This window comes from Coturnix japonica, chromosome Z, assembly GCF_001577835.2.
Source record: "Coturnix japonica isolate 7356 chromosome Z, Coturnix japonica 2.1, whole genome shotgun sequence".
NCBI classification, from domain to species: domain Eukaryota; kingdom Metazoa; phylum Chordata; class Aves; order Galliformes; family Phasianidae; genus Coturnix; species Coturnix japonica.
The window spans coordinates 20,802,605-20,828,000 of NC_029547.1; the positions used below are offsets into that span (position 1 = coordinate 20,802,605).

Sequence of the window (25,396 nt, forward strand, 5' to 3'; positions counted from 1 at the left end):
TTTGACATGCTTGACTTGAGCACAGTAACCCACTGATTGTCAGAACTAGTTGATGGAAGGGATACTGGAGTTAAGTATCATGAATAAAATGCAGAAGCTACTTTTACTGGTCTCCTGCTCTTTGGTGGCTGAAGATAAAAGATGGTCCTACAATCTGCCATAGGGCTAATTGCTGATGTTTCTGATGCAGCTGACCTTCTGAAGGGAAGAAACTGTTTTCTAGTCCAAATTCAGCAAAATATAATTTTCCAGTCAAGTAAGAATATATTGAGTTTGCCTTGAAGTAACAAGAGATTCCTGAGATCTGAATTGTAGATAAATATTTGTAGTTCCAGTGCCTAACCCCTAGAAGATCTCTTTTATGTATGACAAAACTAAGGTTTTATAACACTGTTGGTTACAGGGAAACAACTTTGAAGTGCATTATGTCCACAATATTTAAGACAAGGTTTAAGATACCAGGTCAGGACTTCCATATTACTAATGCTGATCTTGAGATGATTATTCCAGTGCCTATACTGGAGATTGTATACATGATATTTTAAGATGTTCCAAAGGAGGCATGTCCAACCTGTGGCTCACACATGGCCCTGGACAGGTATTAATTAGCCCAGTTTCCTATTGCTGCATAATCATAGAGACTCCCTACCAAACAGCCTGAACCCAGACAGGCACCCATCATTTAGCAACAACCAAAACATCAGTCCATGTTCTAGAGCATCAGAGTGATCTGGATGGAGCTGGTAGATGTAGGTGGGACTCTAACTGCCTCTTAAAAGGAGACCAGCTAAGATATTTATGTAATGTATGCCAGTTTGGGTGGGGCCCTAGGTAACCTGGTCTACTATTAAATGTAGAGGTTAGCAGCCCTGCCTGTGGTGGGGGGGTTGGAGTTTCGTGATCCCTGAGGTCCCTTCCAACCCAGGCCATTCTGTGATTCTGTGATAGAATGCTTTATATATACAATAATCCCACACCTAGGCTCTGAACACAAACTAGAATACATTGCTGTGGTGATAAGCATGAATTTCGTACATACTTACCCTTCTCAAATGTGAGGAATTTTAAGTTGATATAAATTGTGGGACCATATAGTTGTCATTTTATGGTGATCAATGCATTATTTTAGACCTAAAAAGTGTGTGGGAAAAAAATTAGAGACTTGAACTATTTGCCACCACAGCTGTTCCTTGGAAGTGTGTAGCACTGCATGTGTTGTCCTTACAATAGCAAAACATATCAGAACAGTGTTCCTGCTCTTGGCAAGAGTCAAGCCTCTACCAACACACAGGCTGTAAAGAACTGATATGCTTCAAGCAATTGCTACACATTATTTGTGGTTCCTAGAAGGTACGATTCTTCACATCTGTCAAAGCAATTGATTAATGCTTTTCATAAGTTTTATGAAGTATTTCATTTATTCTTAGGTTAGTGACATTGGAGAATAGCCCATGTCTTACACCTGAGCTGCTGAGAATATTTCAGAACATGTCAGCCCTTCTTGGTGAGTTTTTCACTAATAAAATTTCTGAGGTGTTTTTTTTCCCTGCCATCAGGAGTGTTCATGTGTTAAATAATGCCACTGTGGCTGCAAGACCTGAGGAATTAGCAAAATTTTAACTATTCAGAAAGGTAGAATAAGGTTTGTGTTTGTCTTTTGTATCTTCTTTAGTATTTTTATGTACTTGCTGGAGTTGTGGGTTCTTTTTTGTTTTTGTTTTTAAATAGCTTGAAGCTTCTTTCTACCAAAGAGATAAATTTTATTTTGTTATTTCTGAGGTTTTTAAAGAATCACTACAAATTTTAACACAAAATTTGCTGAGTTTACTGACGTTGATTAATGGAGTATTTTGCCTGCTCTGCTTAAAAACACAAAGAGCATCCTGTCCAGCAAATGTTTTGATTTCCATGGGCCAAAACAGTGCGTGCGTTGGCTGGAAAACAGAAGGCATTCTGGTACATACTGACCTGCACTTCTCTTTTGTTTACATTAGGGGAATCTGGCTCAACTACTTCCACATAAAGTATAAATATGACAACATGGCATTGAGGTGATACTTTTGTAAAACTTTTTAGTTATAAAAGCTATGGTATTTCTAGTATCCCTCATACAGATCCTTTTTGAAAATGTCTTGCTCACTGATGATTCTGCAAGTTAGTTATAGAACTAATACTGAGCAGTTATCTAGTAGTTTCTGCACTACACAAGTAGCTGAAACTCAGAGCATTTAAGAAAAATCTCTCCATCCCATCCTTCCCACCACAGTGATGTAACTGTTAAAACAAGGTAGTTTAGTTGGGAAGGTTTGCTTTCTTTTCCAGAGATATCTGAAAGAGCTTTTCACTTTCAGTTGAGAGCATAACTAAGTGCAGGTGGGATCTCATGACAGCAGAGTATACGAGGACTAATAAAAGTACTACTAATGCTGATATACTGGAATCTTTTGATGAAGATGTTGGATGGCTTTTATTTATAACTTCATCTCTCTTCAAGTCAGGATATTTAAATATTCAAAACAAGTGATAACAAGGCATAACCTTGTGGTTGTGACAAGGAGGAGTTGGTTGTGACGAGGAGTGGCTTGGCCTCTTCTCCCAGGCAACAAACAGAACCTGAGGAAATGGCCACAAGTTGTATCAGATAAGGTTTAGACTGGACATAAGATGGAACTTTTTCTCTCAGAGAGTGGTCAGGCACTGGAATGGCTGCCCAGGGAGGTGGTGGAGTTGCCATCCCTGGCAGTGTTCAAGAGGCATCTGGATAAGGAGCTAGGAGATATGGTTTAGTGGTTTTCTGAAGGTATGGTAAACGGAGCACAGTTGGACAAGATGATCTTGTCCAACCTTGTGATTCTATTACTCTATAACCTATGCAAATGCTGAACTATTAAAATAGTTATGCATTTAGAGTTCTTGCATATCAGATAACTGAAGTCTGTCTTTTTTTCCTTCTGATTATAATTAACTGTTGAAACTCCCTAGAACTTTTCCAGTGTTACAGTGGAAAACCAACTGTAGTTTCTGTCATAGAGTATTTTCTGTGGAAGTTTTTCTATTATATACATCAGTAGGCGCAAGCCATGGTTTTGTGTAGTCTGCATGCATTTAAGGTGTGAAACAGACATCAGGTCTTAGCCAGTTGCTGGTGCTTGTTTAATCTGATAAAGAATTCTGACAAAAACTTATATAAAAATCTTTTCCTGTTTTCCCTGACTTAAAAAAAATAAAATAAAATATTATTTTTAACCAGAATAATAATTAAAGATTGCAGAACAAGACTGCTTAATTCACTAAGAAAAGTCTCTCAGACTGTTTCTAAATGAAGGTAGCAAGCTCTTGAAAGTGTTCTGGTGTTCTGTTTTGTTCTCAAACAGTGAAGGTTGTTGTCTGTCAGCACTAGCATCAAACTAACCGTGCAAGTTTGAAACTTTAGTTTTGCTATGAATTGTGTTTTTGTTCTGGAGTGATTTTTTTCTTTTTTTTTTTTCTTTTTTTTTTAGCAGTTTCAGATGAGGCCTGAGGATGTCTGTTTTGTCCTCTCTCTCTTAAAAACTATGGCTGTATACCATCTCTTAAATCTATGTGCTTTCCTTACTGAAGTACCCAAGATAATGCCTAATGCCTAGTGTATTTTAGTCTAAAAGCTCAATGCCATTTGATTTGGTATCAGGGTGAGAAGGTCAGGCCTGAAATCAGTACTTCATTCATTCTACTCAGCATTTACTCACTCAGATGTATTGATGCAGAGGAGAGATGATTTTTCAATATGTGCAGATCTCTTGAGTTCTAAATGTTTTTAGGAATTAACTATTTTAGTGATATTTCAGTTTTGAATACAAGTTCCTAAATTGTATTTTATTTTATTCTTTTTTTAATTTTCCAGAACTGAGTTCAGAAAACCTCAAAAATTGCTTTAAGATCATCAATGCCTATGTTTTCTTATCATCAACAGAGTTTTTACAGGTATGTTGCCATATTATAAATGTCACTCTAGTCTTACTGTCAAATGACTGGTTTTTCCTTTTTTTTTGTTTTTAAACTTGTGTTGAGAAGCACTGGACATATACCAAAATTTATTCACTTGTTCATTTATGTATTTATGAGCATGCCATTTGGATTCATCTTTATCGCACACGGTGAACACCCAATAAAATCAGATTTCAGAAAGAATAGAATTACTGCCACTAATTAAGTAGTTTCCTGCCTGAAAAGGTCATTTGCAGAGTAGTAATTGTGTTGAGTTTAACAGGTTAAGGTTATGATCATAAATTCTGTCAAGAAATGAACAAGATGCATTATGCCATGTTTTCAATCCTTGTCCATAAGAAAATTCATTGAGATTGTTTTGAAATGTATACATAAAGAGCTGTTATATGTTTTATATCTGTCTTTTAATTTCAGACATATGCTGTTGACTTGTGTCGATCATTTTGTGAACTCTTAAAGGATGTAACTACTGAAGGTCAAGTTCAAGCTTTGAAGGTAGAGTACAGAGAAAATGTTAAATTCTGAAGCTCTGATCGTCTGTATATGTATATTTTTAAATATGATTTAAATATAGAGCATGTCAAAGAAAACAGTTTGTTTAACATTTTGTTAACGATTAGTGTTATACTGGAGTTTTTTAAAGTCTGTGTAAAGTGTGTAGAAGAAGACCTTACATTCATTATTTTTACCCAGAGAAGGATAGTGTGATCCCAAATACAGCACTGTAAAAAAATAAAAATAAATCAATAAATCACCTGATAGGCAGTTCCTGTATTACAAAGTTTTGTAATGCTTTCTTTAAGTCATATGCTTCCAAGGATTTTTTCTTAATGTAATTCTGAAGTAATTTGAGTCCCCTTTACAGATGGATTTAGTTTAAGAGTCCATGAAATCCTTCCCACTTTATGTAGATTACTAAAGAAAGGAAGTTAGTGAGGACTTTTACCCCTATCAAAGCTGTTTTTTTCTATAGCATGGTAGCAGCACATTTCAACAGCCATATGATCAATTCCAGTATGGCAAATATTATGCTATCCTTACAAAACCTTGAGGACACTGGAGCCACAAAACAAGAACTGTGTATGCAAGTAACTTGATTTAGTCTGTGAATGTCACTGAATTTATGGAAGTTGGGAAAAGCCAATCTAGGTTGCTCAATTCTAATTGAATTATAAAATAGAGAGGACTACCCAAAGCATAACATAAAAGGTATTTACACTTAGGTAGAATATACTTTCAGTAGTTTTGTATTTTGTTGGCAGTCAGCAGTGAACTTCCAGTCAGAGCTTTATAGTATATGCAATTTGAAATCTTTAATTACAGTTTTTATATGCACGTTTTTGTCTAACTTATTTTTGTTCTTAAGGTTGTGGAAAATGTCCTAAAAGTAAATCCTATTTTGGGTCCTCAAATGTTTCAGCCTCTTCTTCCATCAGTATTCAGGGGGATTATAGATGGGGAGGTAAGAGTAGCTCTTTTTAACTTCCCTTTTCCTGTTGAACCTTCCTTTGTCCAGTGCAGTTTTCCCATGATTAAATTTCACTTTTTCTCTAGTTCAAGTCTGTCTGTCTGGATTTTTGGTGGCTATTTTTAAGGTTCATACACAGTAAAGCAGTTGTAGAAAAATTGAAGAAAAGTACTCACCGTGATTCAGTATTTTAGTAAAATGCCACAAGTTTTATTTTGCTTTTCCTTCATTAATAAAACTGAAAAGGTGCTATGATTCCACTGGCTTTATTTAGCCAGATTCTATGTAGAAGTTAAGGCATTTTGTTGTGCTTTTAAAAAAAAAATGTAAGTTTTTTATATAAAGTAACATCACCTTGCGTGTTGGGGTAGCTGTTTTGGAAGAAGCAGGCCCAGGTTTGCTATAGTTTTCATATTGTGTCAGGAAATTTTCTGGTAATGATTGCTCAATATTGTGTTTTCAGATAATTTCAAATTATAATTTATAATTTAAATTACGTAAAGGATGCCTGCAAGTATTTCCATATATTTTTGTGGTGAATGTTATTTTTTTTTTTTTTTAAATATTTAATTGAACTAAACGCTATTTGTTCTGGTTTATTTTCATCTCAGAGATACCCAATGCTGATGTCTACTTATCTGGGGGTCATGGGTAGAGTTCTTCTACAAAATGCAAGTTTTTTTTCATTACTTTTGAACCAGATGGCATGTGAATCAGGCCAGGAGGTAAGGATGTTTGTGTTTCAGCTGGATTGCATGCAAAGTCTAATTCTTTAAATGTGGAAGAACTTTTCCCTGTGCTTTCCATGTTTGTTCTTCCCCAGTGCAAGCACATTCCCTCTCTCTTGCTTTGTTCCTTCTTATGAACAACTTGTAAGAAGTTTTACACTTCCCTGCAATTTGGATAAAACATCTCATAAGAAATTTTATGCAGTCTCTTAATTCTCTTCCTGCAGCATCACATAGTAGACCCAATAAGCTCTTTTAGTTTGTGTGATGTCATAGGGTGAAAATTTCTTTTTGTCCTATCCAGAAGGGTTTTGCACCAGAGACAATGGTTTCTTGGTCATCCTTCTGTGATAGTTTCTAGAACAGTTGGTTCAGCATTCTCAGCTTTCTCTGGAGTTCCTTTCCCAAAGTGTTTTGCTATGTGTTGAAGAAAAATTTACTAATTTCCTTACCCTGGGGTTTCAAAAACTCGATGTCAAGACTTTTTTTTTTTTTTTTTTTTTTTTTAAAATTACTACCTGTGAAGGTTACAATTATAAGGGGGTTCAGGGCCTGTGAACATTATCATAAATAATAAGAAGCAAAACCAAGTATATCTGTTGATACAGCTTCTCTCAGGTATTTATGATTATTTCTCATTGCAGTTGGGCCATATTCTTGGCAACATGATTGAAATGTGGGTTGATCGGATGGATAACATCACTCAGCCAGAGAGAAGAAAACTGTCTGCGTTGGCACTGATCTCACTTCTACCTTCGCTGAATAGGTGAGAGAATTTGAAATGCTGTAAAAAGAATACTTTGAAGCTGTTTAAGATGGTTTGTAAGACCTTTCACTATTCTACAAATTCATATTCATTTATAAGTAGTTTTATTATATCTTTATTTGGGCTAAAGAAGCTTAAAATACACACTTTTCATACTACCTACCTTCTGTGCTGCCTCATGGCAATATACCTGTAACTTCTTCTGTTTCTTTGAAAATGTCATTTAGCAAAAGTGAAAAAACAGCACTGTATTTTATTGCACATTCTTATGCTAATATTTGACTAGCTGCTTCTCTCATCTGTAGTTGCTTTAGTCAGCTGATTTGTCTTTTGGTGTCCTTTCCCAGGAACAATATTTATTCAGTCCTGCTTCAAGTTGAGGACTTATTCTTAGTATTCATCCTGTTTTTCCACTTTATGATATTGAGTGGAAGAGTTGCTATGGAAAGCTAATAGCGTGTTTGCACTGTATAGCGAGTAGCTGATACTGTTGCCCTTTGACATGGTCATTAGTGGATAAAGGCACATAGCATTTCTTCAATGACAATTCTGAACGGTGTTACTCTGAGTTTGTATTGTCACTAATGGGAGTCTTGTGTAATTCTTGTTCAGGTAAGAGTTCTGTTTTTAATTATTTTCAGATAATATTATCTGCTTTAAAAGTCAGAAATACAATATTGTGTGAGTTTGTTTAGTCTGACAAATTTCATGAGAAATATGAAGTATTTTCCAATGATAACTTAGGTATTGTTTACAAATCCTGAAGTTGTACTAATGTTTATAAAGCTGTAGAGTTATTTAATCCCAAAAAACTGAGGAACATCTTCATCTTAGAGATTTGTTTTTAGTGTGCACACGAAGCTTTCATTTTCCCCCAGATCATTAAGATGGACATCTAGCCAAAAGTGAACCAAGCAACTGCTTTCAGAAAGCTCTTTTGTTTTTCAGTAAACGTAAATGTTATCACATGTTTGAAACAATCTTTTTGAGGTGTTAGCTAAAATTTAAGTAACTGAAATACATACCTATCTTTCAATGAAGTGCTTTTCATAGAGAGGAAGGAAAAAAGAATTCGTTTGGATAATGTTGTTATTGTGAACTACCTTAAGCTGAACTTCCTGCTGCAAGAGCCAATTACTTCTGGCAGTTCTCAACATAATAAAACATCTGCAAATGGCAGTTTTATTTTTCAGATATTCAAATTACTTAAGAATGCTTATTCCCCAGTAAAAACAGCGTCTTTTTACTGGACATGTTTCTGTAGAGGCTATAAAAATTTTACTGGACAAGTAATAGGCTGCCAGAGCCAAACATAAATTCAGATGAAGTACCTGAAATTGATTTTGTCAAGTGCTGAACAATGTGAATCACTGTTCTGGGCATTTCATAGAAGGTACATTATATATGCTTGCTGCATCTCACATCTCATGCTTCTGTTAAAACAAAATTTTACAGTTACACTTCTTTTGCAAGCTGGTTTGCATTGCTTAAGCAATAATATATTAAAATACAGCACTTAATCAGAATATTCAACTTTCTCAAGAAAAGATTAGTATTTTTTCCTTTTGAAATACCTTATTAATTGGATTCCCAAGTAGATATTTCTTCATATATCCCAAGCAATTACAAGATTTCTCAGCTGCAGAAGCAGAACAGGTTTTGTGTCCTGAGGATGGCAGCAGGGCTGGCTCATTCAGGAAAGCCAAGCATGCTGCTGATTGCTGTTCTGTGTGCTGCAAAGCACATTTCCACTCTCAGCTCACTCCTACAGGGTTGATGGTCATCAGTGCTACTGTTAACAATGGCTTGTTGAGATTTGGCTGTAGGGAATATGGACATCTGTGCTGCATCCAGAGCTTCCTGTGATTTTGCTCTTTTATTTTTTTTTTCTTTCCCCGGTTGCTTCCTTTAGAGTATAGCCAGAGCTGTTCTAAAAAATATAGGGTTATTTTAGAGGAAAACAAGGGTATAAACAAAAGTGGGGAAGGTGGAGTTGAAAATGAAGATAACGCATTCTTTGTTCTTTCACATAATTACTTCAGTGATAAAATATTGGTGACTGATATCGTGCCTCTAAACTGTGTAGTGTTCATTCACTATATTTAGGTAGTTTTCTAGTTAGTTGTCACATTCACAAATGTAGGTATGCAGATGGACTTGTTACTTTCTGCATTTTTGGTGAAGTGAAAGCTTCCTTTGTTATTCAGTTAAGAGAAGTATGGCAGAAATCAATTCTTTTTTAAAGTATATTGCTCTCTCAACACAGAACAAAGGATTTAAAACATGGTATACTATAGGAAATAGCTTCATTGCAGTTGCAATTTACAGTGGTTCTCAGGTTGATTATCTGGCTTTAGCTGGTTATAAAGTGAGAGTTTATTAGCTGAACTGTAGGTTTTTAGTGTAGGTAGTATCATTAAGTTGTAAGCAACAACCCCTTCCATTTATCATGTATGCGTGTAGTCCATCGGTCCAGCATCCTGTTTATCTTCCTGCTCACAGCTGCACATTGTGGTAGGTTTTAGTTCATATTAAAAAAAAAAAAAAAAAAGAAAAAGAAAAAGAAAAAAGTAAAAAGGACACGTGGTGTGTTTCTTTCCTGAGTTCTGTGTTGCAGCACCTTTTCACTTAGCAGTAATTTCCTGGTTTTAAATGTTTGGTTTTGTGTAAATCAAATGCTACCTAATTATTTGCTTTTGCTGTCTGAATCTGACCACTGGAATTGTTAGGATCTTGTGATTGAGCCATTCTCCACATTCATTTTGTAGCTTTTCTTTTTTTGTTGTTTAAAGAATCTTTATCTGATTTGAATAACTGTAGCGTCTAGCAGCAAGATTTAGGCAGTAGTGTTACACTTAAAGAGTAATGTTCTCTCCATGCATGCCACCTGAGGAGGAAATACATGCAGGCACACAGTAGCTCAAACATTGAGTACTTTTTATTTTGAAAAGCATAGAAGGACTTTGATGGGGGAGAATCACTTCAGAACTAGGATGTGAGATGTGAGAACCCACAGCAAGCGGTAGTCCTGAGGATGAGTATATTCTCAAAAGTCCTTAATTCTTACTCAGATTTAGTCAAATTCTGATTGCCTAAAATCTTAGTTGTTGTCCCAGACCTTCTAGATTGTTCTTTTAATAGCATATGTATAATTGAGTTAGATTAAATATGCCTTTGGTCCCTTAAACACTGCCTACTGAACATGGTTGGGAGTAGTGCTGTAAATTACCACTGTGGTAGGGGCTACATGTTAAGATAAATTTCTTAAGCATTCTATTTCTGAAGATCGAAGTGGCTTAAATTGTCCCTCTTCTCATAACTATAAACCCATGGACGGAATCAATATGTGAAGTTTGTCTCTCTGTGTAGCATCAGAATGATGAAGGTCCCTCCCAAAGTAATGCTTTGAATTTGTTTCTATGGTAACTATAACAGATGTTAAAAGCACAGTAACACTATTCGGTAGAACAAATTGTCATCTACAGAACACTGTTTTTCAGCAGTCACCACCATTAGCTGTGCACTTTTTGCAGCAATGAACGAGAGCCTTCATGCTGTTTTTGTAGTAATTGTGCCAGCAGAGGTGACGCACGGTTTCACAGCTGCTGTGATGGTGTCATTCTTAGGAAGATCACTGCCTGAACAAATGAAAGTCAGAAGGCACCAAATCTGGACTACGGTGGATGTGCTAGGACAGTCCAGCCAAGATTAGTAATGTGCTCTATCATCTTCAGACTTGTATGGTGCCTGGAATTATTGTGCTGTAAGAGAAAGACTGCCTTCTCTGTCCTGACTCCAGAAGTTAGAGCTGTCAGCTCTGTCAGCATTGAGATGCTGCAGTCAAAGTTGTTGATTTGTCTGAGTTCCATGAAATCCAGAAGGATCTCTCATTTCCTATCTCAAAAGACAGTGCATGTCATTTTGTCCACTGAGGGCTGCTCCTTGAACAACTTCTTTGATGGGGAATTCACATGTTGCCATTCTGTGGACTCATTTTTCATAGAGGTGATACCATGTCTTATGTACAGTAATGATGCAATCCAGGAAACTGCAATGCAGTTACCTTCAGCCTTGCACTGCATACGTAGATCTTGATAGACTTGCATGTGATTTTCTTTCTCTTGTGTTCCTGGGACCCAGCTGCCACGAACTTTGATACTCCAACATTGCCACCACTGTTTCTGTCATATTGAAGCCAATATTGAGCACCATACGCAGCTCCCTGGTCATGATCTGCTGATTAGCATTGTTGAGCTGATAGAGACACTCCTTACTTGGTTGTGTGACAGCTGTGCCTGGCATCTAAGATGTGGCCCATCTTTCATGTTCCTGTTGCCAGTGCTGAAGTGCACTACCTACTGTTTCACTGTGCTCATATCCACTGTTCAGTCTCCATCAATATCCAGCAAGCATTGCTGGATGTCAGTGGGTAATATTTTTTTCCACATGGAGGAATTCAGTTCTGCACCCTTGCTTCATATGCATTTCCATGTTAGATGCAATTCTGACAGACTGCCCCTGTGCTGCCATCTGTCACACAGCAACAGCATGTGACAGGGTATTGGTGAGAAGGTTCAGCCTCTACTGCCATACCACCAACATCCACCTCTGACATTGTGAGGCAGAATAATAAAATAGGAGGCATTACTTTCAGAGCAGCTCTTCTACGCTGTGATTCCAAGTAGTTTACACTTTATTTTGCAAATCAGAGTCTGTTTTTATTCTTCTGTCTAACTGCATATCTTGGTAGAACCCAACTGACACTGGAAGGTATTAGGAAGCAAATGGGATGTTTTAGACTCTATTAGGAAACGTAAGCAGCAGATTGGGAAAAACAGTAACAGTAATCAGGTTAGCTTGATGAGTTCCCTAGCTGTAATCATGGATAGAATTTGTTGTACCATATTGAAAGATAAGCACTGCTTTTATATGGCAGTAATGCTGGTGTCGTTATTGCCATGCTTTTTGTTCATGAAAAGAGGATTACCACCACTGCATTTACTGAAAGCTGTTGAAATCTAGGTCATAATTTTACATCTGTTTTCAGTCTAGTTTCAATTGTTAGAGATTCTTGCAAAGTTAATTTCAAATCTCTTAGATATCTGCTGGATAAGGCTGCTCCACTGCCTGCTACTTGTTCAACTGCAGCATTTTTCTTTACATCATAGGCATTTGCAAGATCTCTCTGGTCTCAGAGTAACGCTAGGTTAGAAAAAGATTCCCATTGCATTGCCTGAGAGCACAGTATTAGCCTGTGTGTTGAAAAGAGGTTGTTGTGGGTTGTAATGTTAGCTGTAATGCTGCTTACACTGAGCAGTATCTTTGTGCATATCTGCAATTTGTAATCCAAGCTGGATTTCTAATTGATCCAAACTCTGTTTGATCTTGCTTTCACTGGAAAAGAGAAAGCACAAGAAATGTAATACAACATGTTATTTTATTGCCAGCTCCTCTTAGCAGTTTTGGACCATATCAGAGTAGAATGGCTTTGTGATCTGTTCTTGTTTCATAAGGTTGTGAAGCCCTGAAGGTTTTTACTGACTTCTGATGTCTGTGTCCTTCAGCTGATTTTTGTTTGTCTGGTTGAAGTCTGACCAGTGAAAGGCTGTGATTTCTGCTTAAGGGAAAAAAAAGAAAGAAAAAAAGAAAAAGATAAAAAAGAGAAATGAATGAAAACTCCAACACTTGATTTTTTTTTCCTCTTGTTGGCCCATAAAATTTTCATCGTAAGTGCAGGGTAAACCTTAATGGAAGATCAGTGAATACTTCAAGATAGAACTTGCATATACATGAAGAGGTTGCCATATAAAATGGACTTGTTGTCTACATACGTCTTCCATATCCGAACACTGACATTTGTAACCCGTTATCTGATTATATATATATTGATTCCTAGTGGATGCTTTCAAATGCAGAGTAGTCTGATTATTTCTATTGCCAGTTGTTTTGATTGATCTGTCGGTATGTCAATTTAAGCTATCGTATGTCTGAATTTCTTGTTAAAAATTCTTGTGATACTTTGTAGGGAAAGATGTGTTATTTGCGTACTGTTAGTGGTGGTTAATGGGAAAGAAGAAGAACAAATCGTTAAGTCAAAATACTGAAGATTTCAAAGGCAGTCACTCAAAGATTTGAGTAAGAAGGTAGTAGTTTCTTAATAGGCTTCTTCCAGTTATATACTGTTTCTGAGGATAATTTCTTTAAGAACTTGCCTGTAAATTTATTCTGCTTTTCATTTCTTTGTGCAGTGAATTCTTGGAGGTGCCTTTCAAGACAGCTGACTAATTTTAATGATCATTCTCACTCAACATACCAATGTAGAATGAGTAGTACAGCTCCAAAATAGAGGCAGCTTTTGATATATAGTAAGCTTCTGAATAGTTTTTCTTTGTCATTTTTGGCACTTGAGTAGCTTGAATAATATTCCAGTGTTCATACTTCTATGGGTCCAAATGTATTTATATGGAAAAACTATTGTGAGGAAAAGGTTAAAAGCCAAAGACATTATTCTGGTTTGTTCCACTCGTATCTAATCTTCATGTAATTGAATGTCTGCATTTTCTTGCAGTTTATCAAATCTGATATGTCACCCAGTATGATTCTGGCAGGTATAATTGACATTCTGTGAGTACAAGTACTTATAACATGCAATTATAAATCTTCATTAGGTTATTACAAAAGTTAATTTTTCTTTGTCATTCATTAAAGTTACTTTGTTAGAAAAACTTTCATGAAACTGTCAATATGGAATGTTAGGAAATGGCAAGAACATGCCTAATATGATATATTCCTTTAGAGCTGTTACATATTCCTTTCTAATGTCAGAAATTGTTACTTGACTGTTTACATCATCCCAATGAAGAAAGACGGGCCTACTTTTGAAGGTAATGCTCTGTCTTCCTGTTTATTTACCAAGTCAGATGTGTGCTTATTCTCATGTAGTCACCTCTCTTGACCTGCTGGCCATGCTGCCAATGGCACCCCAGGTTTCCATTGACCTTCTTGGCCTCCAGGGCACACTGCTGGCTCATGGCTGACCTGTTGTCCACCAGGACACTCAGGTTCTTCTCTGCAGAGCTCTTTTCCAACAGGTCATCCCCTGTACTGATGCGCACGTGGTTGTTCCTCCCCAGGTTTGGACCTTCCTTGTCCTTCAACAAGGGGGAATAGATTTCATCTAAGATAGACAAGATTTAGATGAGATAATGGGAGAAGGTTTTTCACACAGAGGGTGGTGATGGACTGAAAAAGTTGCCCAAGGAGGCCCCATCCCTGGAGGTTTTCAAGGCCAGGCTGAATGTGGCTCTTTCCAGCCTGGTCTGGTGCTCGGTGACGCTGCATATGGTGGGGGGGTTGAAAAAGATGATCTTTGGGGTCCCATACCATTTATGAAAGGGTGATATGTATTTTCTTATCCTCAATAGGAAAAGTAATCCTGTACTTTTCTCTTTCTTTTATTTTTATCCTCAGCATGTTGCATGTCCTCCTTGATTCTGCCTGTTTATTTAATAGTAAAAACTGCCAACTATAAAAAGGCAATTAAATTACAAAGATTGTTTCTAAGTTATTTATTTTTTTTGATTGTACGTGTTTGCATGTGTGTTTTGTATTGTGAGTTTATTAAGCAAGAATGCTTCTGCTGAGTGATCACTTTCATGTTGCAGCTTCTGTGTCTCCCCTTCATAACAATTACAGTTGCTATTGTATGACAGTCCAACAGTACCCTTTGGAAAACAGAAATCTTCAGTTATTGAAGCAGCAAATGAAGACTTCCTTTTTCCCTCCCTCCCCCCAGGCAGCAATACTTGAAGGAATCTCTCCCATAGTTTGGATGTTTCCCTAATCATCACGTAGACTGTACTTAGCTATCTGATTATTTGGTGTTCTGAGGACAATACTCCTATTTATTTCACTTTACATAATTGGCTATGCAAAACACATTAAAAGAAATGTCAAATTTGAAAATGATAATTACTTCCAAAGAACAGTCTGTTTTCCTGTTGGCTTAATGGTCTCAGGGTAAAGAACCAAATGCTCTGCGGATTATGAGTTCTGTTTGATAAAGGCTATGCTTAAATTGGACCACTGACCAATCTTACCGATTCTAGTAATTTCGATTTTTATTAGATATTTTAAGAGAAATTAACATTTCTAGAATTAAAGATCATCAGATGGTTGTAATGTCTGGCCATAAGTGAGAGGATTACTAACAGTATACATGTGCACTAAGTCTTCATCTGCACAAGGGACGCTGAAGGAAACTGAAGCCATGAACCTGGGATGTAGCTTTTATGGCATACATAGCGCTGCACAGATAGTTGACTTAATAAACATGGCCCGAAATAAAAATAAATATTTATTAATTAATAAATAAAATTAGCTATGTGACTTGGTCAAGTCTGAGATGCAACTTAAAAATATATTGTAAATACATAATATGCATGTGCATAAATCTATATGTAAATCCTGTACATAATGTAAATGTTCCACACAGTGACATGTCACAAAATTCTCACATCCAAGATTATCAAGGCCTCCTGGCTCAGCTTAGAGGGGGTTTGCCTGGCTGGCACAGCTGAGGTGCCATGGCAGTGGTTCTCTAGTCCCTGCCTTCCAAACATCACTGTTCTCCATTTTGCAATACTTCACGTGCATGAAGGGCCGTTTTGTTATGCAGGCAGATGGAACAATATAAATTGATGTTTATTTGCACTGTTATGAATAGATATGCTTTATTGTAATACCTAACTATCTTGACAAATCTTTTTAGAGCTCTCCTACTTTAAAAAAGTTTTTTTGTTTTTTTTTTTTTGTTTTTTTTTGTTTTGTTTGTTGGGTTTTTTTTTTGAGTAGCAGTTACAGATTGAGATAATTCTTAGTTTTCTAGAAACATCTAGTTGAGATTTCCTTTCCAACAATACTTCTGAAGCACAGATAAAATGGCTTCCTGTCTGACAGTTTCCTGTATCCATGGCAACCTCACTTTAACTACTTCTTACTTAGTTTCCTGAATGAACAGTTGCAAATCCAGGGGCAAAATGTGAGAGCTGTGTTACACAGCAGTATCAGTTTTTCAAGCTTTTCGCAGATGGGTATTGGCAGATGATAACAGCCTAAAAACTGCAAAACAGTGAAAGAACAGAAATAATGAACTTCAGATTTGGGGTAAGGAGTTGTTTCTGCTTATTTTGAATGTAATTCAAGTTTATAAAAGGCAAAATTTAAGCTGTAAACAAAAGGAAACTTGTTGGCACTTTACTTGAGAGCAATTGGAAAAGTTCCTTGTCATTTTTATCTACTTAAGCTCGTTAGTATTCAGTACTGTGAATTTACTAGAAGCTGTTATTTTGTCAGCTTCTGTTCTGGGACTAGTTAAGTATTTTCCAGCTATTTTGGCTGAATCATAGAGTCATATGATCGTATTGTAAAATCATCTGCTATTTTGGCAGTGATTTGTTTCACTTTTCATTTACTTTGAATTTTTTTTCCATATAGTTCGTAAACTTACGTTTTTCTTTGAAATTGCTTATTTGGCCTCATAGGGCAATGTATTTAAAATACCAATCTTGAAAGTAAAACTTATACATATATATGTATATATATGTATTATTGTTAAGAATCCTAAGATTTCAAATGAACCATATTCATAAACTTTTTTTCTATCTCTACTAGCAAAGTCAGAAATGAGTGAGAAGGCCAAAGACAGGGATATGTGTGGACTACAAAGTTTTTCACCCTGCACAGGAGCATTCCTGCATCTCCTTAGTGGTTTTCTTTTGTTGCTGCTTCAGAAGGAGGTTCTTGGCTGTCCAGCTGTTTGCCAGCTCTGCACAGGGAGGCAAGTTACCTGTCGTAACTTGGGTCTTTCAAGCATCCCTCGGAACTTCCCCAAAACTACAATCCTTGTATACTTCAGTGGGAATAATATATCTCATGTCATTCCGAATGAATTAGCAGGCCTTCATAAACTTGCTGCACTTTACATGGATAATTCCAGTATTTCATATGTCCACCCAAAGGCTTTTGTGGATCTTCCCAAACTTTGCTACTTGCATCTAAATAACAATAATATTAAACGCCTGGATCCAGGAATTTTTGAAGGTCTTTCCAATCTTCATTATTTATACCTTCAGAATAATCAAATAGCTTTTGTTCCCCGAGGATTATTTAGTGATCTCCTTTCTGTTAGATATTTAACACTTCAAAGAAATCGTCTCAGTATCCTTGGAAGTGGAACTTTTTTGGGAATGAGAAATCTTCAAACACTTAACCTAGCCAATAATAGGATTTCACGGATATCAGATGCAGCATTTTGTCATCTTGAAAACCTTGTATACTTGTTCCTTGAAGGTAACAACTTAACACTTGTGCCATCAAATGCCATCGGAAGGCTCAGAAATCTTGAAAGACTTTCTTTATCTCACAATCCTATTAGATCAATACAGTGTTTTGCATTTAAAGGACTTAACAAGCTTAGATATCTGTCTTTAAAAAGTGTAAAGCTAAAACATATTGCTATAAATGGATTTTTTGGGTTAAGCAACCTTAGCCAGTTAATCTTAAGTTATAATGACTTAGAAAATATAAACTCCAGCACTTTCACTTATTTGAACAGTTTAAAGTATCTGCAGTTAGACCGAAATAAAATAACCAGTATTGGTGATGGGGTCTTTGAAAAAATGGGGCAGTCACTTAAAATCCTCAATTTAGCATTTAACAGTATTACAGAATTGCAACCTAAAGTGCTCGAACCCTTAGTGTCTTTAACTCATCTACACGTAAATTATAATCCTTGGAACTGTAGCTGCAAAATGCTTGGGTTACTTACGTGGCTGGCATCATCTCCCATTTCTGTTAAGATTCTGTGTCAGAATCCTCTCAGTATGCGTGGCAGACCTCTGCATTACATTAGGTGGACTCAGTTTGCAAACTGCAGTAGCCTCACTGCCAGCCCTGAAGCAGCCTGGAATCTAGAATCTGCAGGTACCCATCCCAGTCCTTCCACTTTGCTGATGGCTTGGCATAAGGGAAACAGGCACAGAACATTTGAGCAGTTTATTAAGGCAGATACAAAATACATTACTCTATGGGAGGGAACTGCAGCTACATCTGTGTCTTATGGAGAAAACACTGCTGCTGAAACTCATTCACAGGCACCCATGATAATATCAGCTTTACCAGTACAAATACCAGCACAGATTATACCTGTTACCGGAACTGTAGAAGCAAAAAGTTTGTTTCCAACAGATGTTGCTCCTGTATCATTACAGACATCAGTACTTTGTACACAACAGGTTGAAAAGATGAATCAGGCCTTTGATGTTTTACTGGCCTTTTTTGTTCTGGCTTGTGCTGTGATCTTGTTCCTAATCTACAAAATCATTCACTTTAGACAGAAACTAAAGGTGCTGGAAAACTCAGGAGAGAAGAGAATAGAATATTATGGTTTTTATCAACCTGGCAGATACAACATAAATGATGCAGTGCAGTCTCTAACTGAGAATTCAGTGGGAGATTCAGAACTGGACCAAATTAGGCTGCTCAAGCGAACAGCATCTGAAAGTCAGGCACAGGTCATATTGTTTGAACATTCATCACTGTAATTTACCTCTGTTAATTTGATGTTAATTTTACTGCAATCTGAAATGTCAAGAAGTCAAGAATTCGATTTTCTAAAAAAAATCAGATGGTTGATAGAATTGTGGAAAACAGTATAATTTGAGTTTATTTGCTTTCTCAGTGTTCTGAAGTTTATTGATTTTTTTTTTTTTTTTTATTAAATGTCATTTAAAACTGATACCTGTGTTCCTGTTGTAGGATTCTTTCACCTGTAACGCAAGTATGTGTTCAGTAGAAAGAATGTACATAGTATTTATTTTGCAGTACTAATAGGTATTAAGTTTCTGTAGTAATTACGTAGCTAACTTGAAATTGAAGGTAATAGTAGCAGGACCATGAAGCCAAGAAACCCCTGGGGAAAGAAAACAGAGCTATGCTTAATGTATTTACTGCATTCACAGTTTCTTTTCTGCCTCAGAAATCTTTACTGTTAAAAAATGAACATATTTACTGCTGGTGTGTTGAAACTCCTGATGAAAAAAAAAAAAAAAAAAAGTGATAAAATTCTGTTCATATCTCACATTTTAACATAAAAATTTGTGTACTCAGTCTGTATAATGAATATATTAAAAAGGTGAATTTTTAATAGTGTGTATCTCTATCATTTTGTGGTTGTAACTTCTTAGGAGTTCATGTGGAAGCTAAATGTTGCATTCAAAAATTGATGAAGTTTATAATATCTCTGATAATGGAATTGGTTAATTATTGTCTGTAAAAAGACATTTTCATTTATGTAGTTAAGTTTGAGGAAGTCTTTGGCTAGATGAGGGCTATAAACTGAAGACATCTGCTGAGGATAATTAAGTATTTGTGTATTTTTGTCAAAATATGTTTTCTTAGAGAAGGCTGCGTTCTAGGACTGTGCTTGAAGTGATGGGTATTATGCAAACCATGTAGTCTGCATTTGTTTAAACTTTTTCATTTTTATTTAGAGTATCAATGTTCTGTTTATGTTATTGTTAGGTTACATCTAGTGTATTCTGGTTTCATTTTCAGCCTGAATTTCTCTGGATTTGGTTTTTGTTACTCCAGTAATTCAAACTTTAGACAGGAACAAGTTACAGAAATAGGATCTAAATGGTCCAATCCTATTAAGTTTTCAACTAGCTAGAGAGTGCTTAATCTTCACAGATTCAAATATGAATCCTAGAGGCATCAGTCACTTGGTTCATATCAGCAGCTCAATTTACAGGAGCGTCATTTTTGCATAGGGAAGAATGCATAACAGTGTTTTGATAGCCATGGTGTTGATTCAGCTTTATACTTGCACAGAAATATCTTACACTCCCAAGATCTGGCCTGGAGACCTGAGTGAGTGTTCTTCAGATGTGTGGGATGCTATAGGGTTTCTGGCTCCAGTCAGCCTTCTTCCAGCATAGCTAATGTGCATGGCCATGCTGTTGCATGTCAGCCTGTTTGCTTGTTTCCAGTGCACTTCCAGGAAGGACAGAATATTTTCTGCTGCCAGTAGAAATGTAGACCTTGCCTGTACTATAATGGGCGTGAACATGGAAGTCTACACTGTGTGCCTCTGTTGTTGCTTCCTACACCTTCCTAAAACCTAAGTTTTGTTGTTATTTACTTTCATTGTATTGTAGCACTATATTTTATTCTAATTTAATGTATACTAGGTGAAATTTCTGTCTTATGGAACACTTAATTCTGCTAGTTGAGCAAAAGCTTAAACTGTTTTGAGTTTTGTGACTAGAAACTTCGTTTTATATATGCTTTTGTAGACATAGATACTGAATTTTTTGTTTGTGTGTTTCTTTTCTTAGGGGAAAAAAATGCTGATTACTCTCAAATTCATGCTTAATTTTTTTCACTCTGATACAGCAGTGCTTTATTCTTTAACCCCTTTTTGTCTTGCCTATATAATTGGTTCTGGTAGGTGTTACATTTATTCGACTTTTTTTGTGTTTGAGGTTGTTTTTGTTCTCATTTAATAACAGCTGCACTATGTGTAATTCTATGTCAGTAGGTCTGTTAGTCTTCTGTTCTTCATATCTAAGCTTTCAGTTTTATGTGGATGTCTTCTGAAGTAACAGTCTTTATTAGCACCTGAGTGATGATCATTTTACTCAAAGCTACTTAACTAGGAAACAGGAATGTTATGTCTGTGTGTGGTACATATGTTTGTTTAAATCATCGGAGAATAGGGAATTCAGAAGTCTCAGTAGTGCCTGTGCTTATTCTTTTTTCTTTTTTATTAAAGACAAGATGATTTTTATTCATTTATTGTTCTATGTAGGTAATATGAAAGATCCCTTTTGTGATTACAGAAATAAGGTGTTAACTGCATCTTTGGAACTGGATCCTGGACTGGTTTAAGTCCCAACTTACAACTTCATAGAAGCTGTAAGCCTCTAATTCTGGTCCTGCTAACTTAAGGTCCTTAGAAAATCAATTATAACTTTATGCTGCTACTTGTTATGCTGCTGACCTTGATTGGATGCAATTGAAAGGTGGAACTGGTTAAATGCTGCCTTCATCCTGAGCTGAGATTTTCTGTATGAACAGTATTAAGTGTTTAGTTTTGCAACAAAAGTTCAGCAAAATATGTTGTCCATTTCTTTTCTGAAGCCACCCTTAAGAACTTTCCAGTGTGTTTCTTAAAACAGCCAGTCTAATTTTAGACTTCTAAAAAGAGATTTCCTTGATTTGCAAGGCTCTTCCCTTTTCTTCCATGAAAATGACACCTGATATCTCATTGTGCTGCCACTGAACTTCAGCCCAAGTTGTTTTTTTTTTTTTTTTTGCTGTTGTGGCTCTGTTTTTTTTTTTCAAATCACAGTAAGCATAGGCTGCCTTTATTTCCCCCCAGTGTATGTCTCAGGTTCTAAGAATAGCTCTATTGTTTAATGACTTTTCACTTGATAAACGTTTCAGGGTGTGTCTGATAGGAAGAAACTGTCTCCTTTCAAGAGAAAAAAGGAGAGAAAAGGGGAAAAGATGGTTTATCTTCACTGAAAATTGCAGGTAGCTGATAGCTTATTTTGAAAGGCCTTCTGTATTCTGCAGCACTGCTTTCCTCCAGAAAATTACCATTACATTTCTGTTATTCACTTCAAAAAGAGGTAATATCGCTAAGTTAAGATAAAAAGAACATTTCCAAGTAAAGCAAACTCTGATTTCTCAGCATGCTTTACAGCTAATTATCAGGAACTCTAATTTTTAACCACCTTTTCTTGTGGGTTTGTCTCAGATCACTGGATACATGAGTTAACTGAAAAGGGCCTCCCTCCCTGTGTACTTCTGTTAGTCTGTGAGCCTGGCAGAGAGGAAAAAGAAAGGGGGGAAAAATTAATGAGCATTGTGCTTACATTTTTATATTTTGGTTAATTAACATAACCCCCCTTTATAGATTGACCATAGTTAGCACCTGCAGCTGATGAAGAGACTGTGCCTATGTTGGGTTAAATGTTTTCCTCTCCTCTTTCCCCTACAAGTAAAATTATGCAGTTCCTGTGGCAATGAGGTGTTCTTCATGTGGCTTGAAAGGAACAAATTTAGCTACCATGTAGCTGATAGCAACTATACTATTAATTAAAATCCTGCATACTTACAGAGCACAGTGTAGTCCTCCGAGATGCACTGTTCTTGGTTGAATTCCCCAGGTCCTCTTTTGAAAGGATTGTGAGGACAGCTGTTTCCTTTCTTAAAGTGGAAAATACTAACCATGCTAATGGGGATTTTCCTAGATGTATGTTGCTAAAGGAAAAAAGGAAAAAAAAGTATGAGGGGAAAAAAGCCTTAATGAAGGTAGGTGTGCTTTGTAGGAATCTAGCTCAACTGAGGAAATCCATAAATCTGAGGGCTTGTTCTGCAGGCTGCTGAACAAGCATTGCTCATTTTCTGTAGATTGTTTGCTTTCTGCTTTGGAGGAGGTAGGGAAGCTGTTTGGCCAGGGAAGAAGGTCTTTTCTAAGATGTAAGTGGCAACAGTAAGAGGTCAGACTGAACAAAAGTTCCACCCCTTTTCATTCCTGAACGTGCTGGAGTTTCAGCTTTCAGCATTTGAATGCAGTTCTACTTCTGGCATCTGACCTTAGCTAAATAAAATTTATGAAGAGTTTTCATTTGAAAACAAAATGATCACAAGTTGAATCATAATTATATCAAAACAAATTTAAAGGAAATATTTTATATGCTTAATATTCAAAACTTGATAGATTTTTTTTTTCCCCCCAAGTCATCCATTTCGATACAGTTTGTTATGTATTTGCGATTTTGTATGTCTGCAGCAGCCAACTCTGGGAAAAATGAACACAGAAATTCCACAATTGTGCTAATTGAACTCATTAATCAATAGCAGTGAAGCATGAAAGAGTTGTCATTTATCATCACTGATCAGATTTTTCCATTTCTTTGCCAGTAGCTGAAACTGTTGTTCACTTGCAGAGTGCCTTTAACCCATCTGTAGCTCATAGAGTGTGAGTCTGTGCACTGGTAGGCAAACCCACAATAGCAGGGAACTGGGCAGAAGAGACAGCAATCAGAGCAACTAGAAGCTGCTGGTACCTGCTTTTTCATCTGGAGTCTGGGAGGTCGTGGTTGCATGCCCTTCTCACACTACAGGTGTGAGAATTCACAAGGGTTTAAATGATTTAGGGGATTGGTGTCGTTTGGGACACTGAGAGTATCCAACCTGGCCTTCAGCTTCTGAAGATCGGAAGATACTCATATTTATTTCCCTTTTTTTTTTTTTTTTTTTTCAGGCCCTGGTGCTACCTACCAGCTTTCTTTGCTCTGGTAATTCAAATGACAAGAGCTAGAAGTGCTTAAGTAGAGCTGAAACATGCTTCTACCTTTCTCATTAAGAAAATTTGCTTCTGTAGGTGGAGTTACCTTTCAACCCCTTATGGAATGTCATTAAGCTGTCCAGGACATTAAAGTAATGCTCATGAGGCTGAAGAGAAAGCAAGAAGGAATGTGCTAGCTTTACATGCTGTTCTTTTTGCATCAAATAGTAATGTTAGAAAATATGTGAATGTGTTAGAAGCAGAAACAAGTGCTCTGGCCATTCTAAATTTTCAGTGACACGGGACAATTCATTCTAATAAAAATGCTTCAATTGTGAGTCTGCTAACTTTAGGTCCCTTACCTAATAATAATAAATAGTTGGAATTAGCTGCTTGATAGCATGCTCAGCTAGGTGGTGAGCAGTGAAAACACTACTTGGTAAATGCGCCTTACAGTTATAGAACAAATTCCCTGTTCAGTTACTTAAGCCAAGACACTTTTCTTTTCCAGTGTTATCCAAGATAAATTTTGTGGTATCATCCATGTTACGCTGGAAGGTCTGTATGATGTTATGACTGAAGATCCTGAAACAGGAACTTACAAAGAGTAAGTGAAAAATGATTTTGGGGTTTTACAATAGTAAGAGTTTTGAATACGTGTGTGTTAGTGTTTTGACAGGAAAACTCCATCGGTGGTTGAGATGTGCTAATAGGAGTCAGTTCTTGTGATTGTTGGTATTATAGCAAGATTGGAAACTTTTGGTCCTAAGAATACACTGTGAGATTGGGGAGCAGTGTAAGATGGAAATTAATTTTTTATTTTATATATTTATGATTTTATATCATTCAGAACATCTATTAAATGGTGACAAAATATGAATGTTCTTAGCTTTGCTTTTTGTTCACTTGAGCCCAGAGTTTCCTTGAATGTGACGTCTAAGATCAACTAAGATCATTCCCTAAGTGTATCATGTACAATGAACATACCCAGTGTACTCAGCTCTCTGTGGTGTGAAGATACTTGGAAATCTACTCTTCAGGCAGTTTTTGCCAGTCAGTGTTCCACCTGATGTACCAGCCACTATGAAGCATATCTGAAAAGGCAATTTTCTGAACTGGGAGAAGGGTTTGTTTACGGTGGCAAGACTCTGGGCTGCTCAGAATGCACTGCCACCAGCACTACACTCATTTGTCCTCTGCTAGCTAGTGGTGTTACAGAAAATCTGGAGAAGTCAAAAACACTGAATGAGGGGTGTTTAGGACAGAGACTGTAACATTGTTTTCTTCTGTAATGATTATGTAGTTTTAGAATGAAGAGCAGTAAGGCAAAAATAACAACTGTAAGTGCTCTGCGGGATATCCCTACAGACATGTGTGCAAAAAATCAAACATTTTCTGATTTTCAGATAATTTCCTGGTGACAAAATGGACTATACCTGAAATAATTATTAAATGCTTAAGGGGATCATTTGAGGCCCTGAAGCCAGCTGATATAGTCCACATGCATGCTTTAATTTCATCTCCCCTTAAAACAGATGGGTTGCTCACAATGGTCCACACACACTAAGCCTGAACTATGCTGATGAACTTCTTGCAGAATTCTGGCTGACCCACTCTCAGCATTTTGCTCTGTTTATCAGTGTAGAAGATATAACTGCAAAGACTGAGAATATGCTTTGATGCTGTGCTTTGATTTCTATCAGAATCAACACAGTAAAATCCCTGCTCTTTCTAAACGTGCTACTTTCTAACAGTCTTGGAAAGTAACAAAACCTTGTCATGTTTAATTTTGCGCTTTAAGCTTGAATACCAGTAGAACTTGTCATTATGCATTCCAGACTCTGGACACCACTTTAGCTTTACAAGATACAGGCTCACTGAAGTAAGGACATATTTATGTGAACAGATGCCATGTAAATTGTTCAAAAGGATTTGACATTCATGTTAAAAAATTTTGAAGTAATTTGAAAGTAAATAAAGAAGACATCTGGAGCAGCGTGTGCTATTGTCTGTCTTCACATTAAAGAGTGTATTTAAGCTTGAACAGGGACAGAAAAAAAGACTGATTGTGTATGCCACTGATTATC

General features: G+C 36.6%; 2 protein-coding genes across 5 annotated transcripts in view; both read left to right on the forward strand.

Annotated features, from left to right (window-relative positions):
- Nucleotides 1-25,396, forward strand: part of IPO11 (importin 11) — a 63,120-nt gene that overhangs the window by 31,785 nt on the left and 5,939 nt on the right. For 2 of the 4 annotated variants that reach the window (XM_032441478.1, XM_032441477.1), the window contains exons 23-30: nucleotides 1,428-1,504; nucleotides 3,884-3,963; nucleotides 4,402-4,482; nucleotides 5,354-5,449; nucleotides 6,067-6,180; nucleotides 6,828-6,949; nucleotides 21,458-21,547; nucleotides 23,821-23,916. In XM_032441478.1, the coding sequence (XP_032297369.1) occupies nucleotides 1,428-1,504; nucleotides 3,884-3,963; nucleotides 4,402-4,482; nucleotides 5,354-5,449; nucleotides 6,067-6,180; nucleotides 6,828-6,949; nucleotides 21,458-21,547; nucleotides 23,821-23,916 (756 nt within the window). Of the gene's footprint in view, nucleotides 1-1,427; nucleotides 1,505-3,883; nucleotides 3,964-4,401; nucleotides 4,483-5,353; nucleotides 5,450-6,066; nucleotides 6,181-6,827; nucleotides 6,950-16,621; nucleotides 16,717-21,457; nucleotides 21,548-23,820; nucleotides 23,917-25,396 lie in introns of those variants that run through there. The other 2 variants (XM_015848786.1, XM_015848789.1) reach the window with 2 other exon arrangements.
- Nucleotides 15,766-19,154, forward strand: LRRC70 (leucine rich repeat containing 70). Its single transcript, XM_015848790.2, has 2 exons — nucleotides 15,766-16,114; nucleotides 16,622-19,154. Exon 2 carries the CDS (start codon nucleotides 16,633-16,635, stop codon nucleotides 18,550-18,552), a length of 1,920 nt encoding a protein of 639 aa, XP_015704276.1. The 5' UTR covers nucleotides 15,766-16,114; nucleotides 16,622-16,632; the 3' UTR covers nucleotides 18,553-19,154.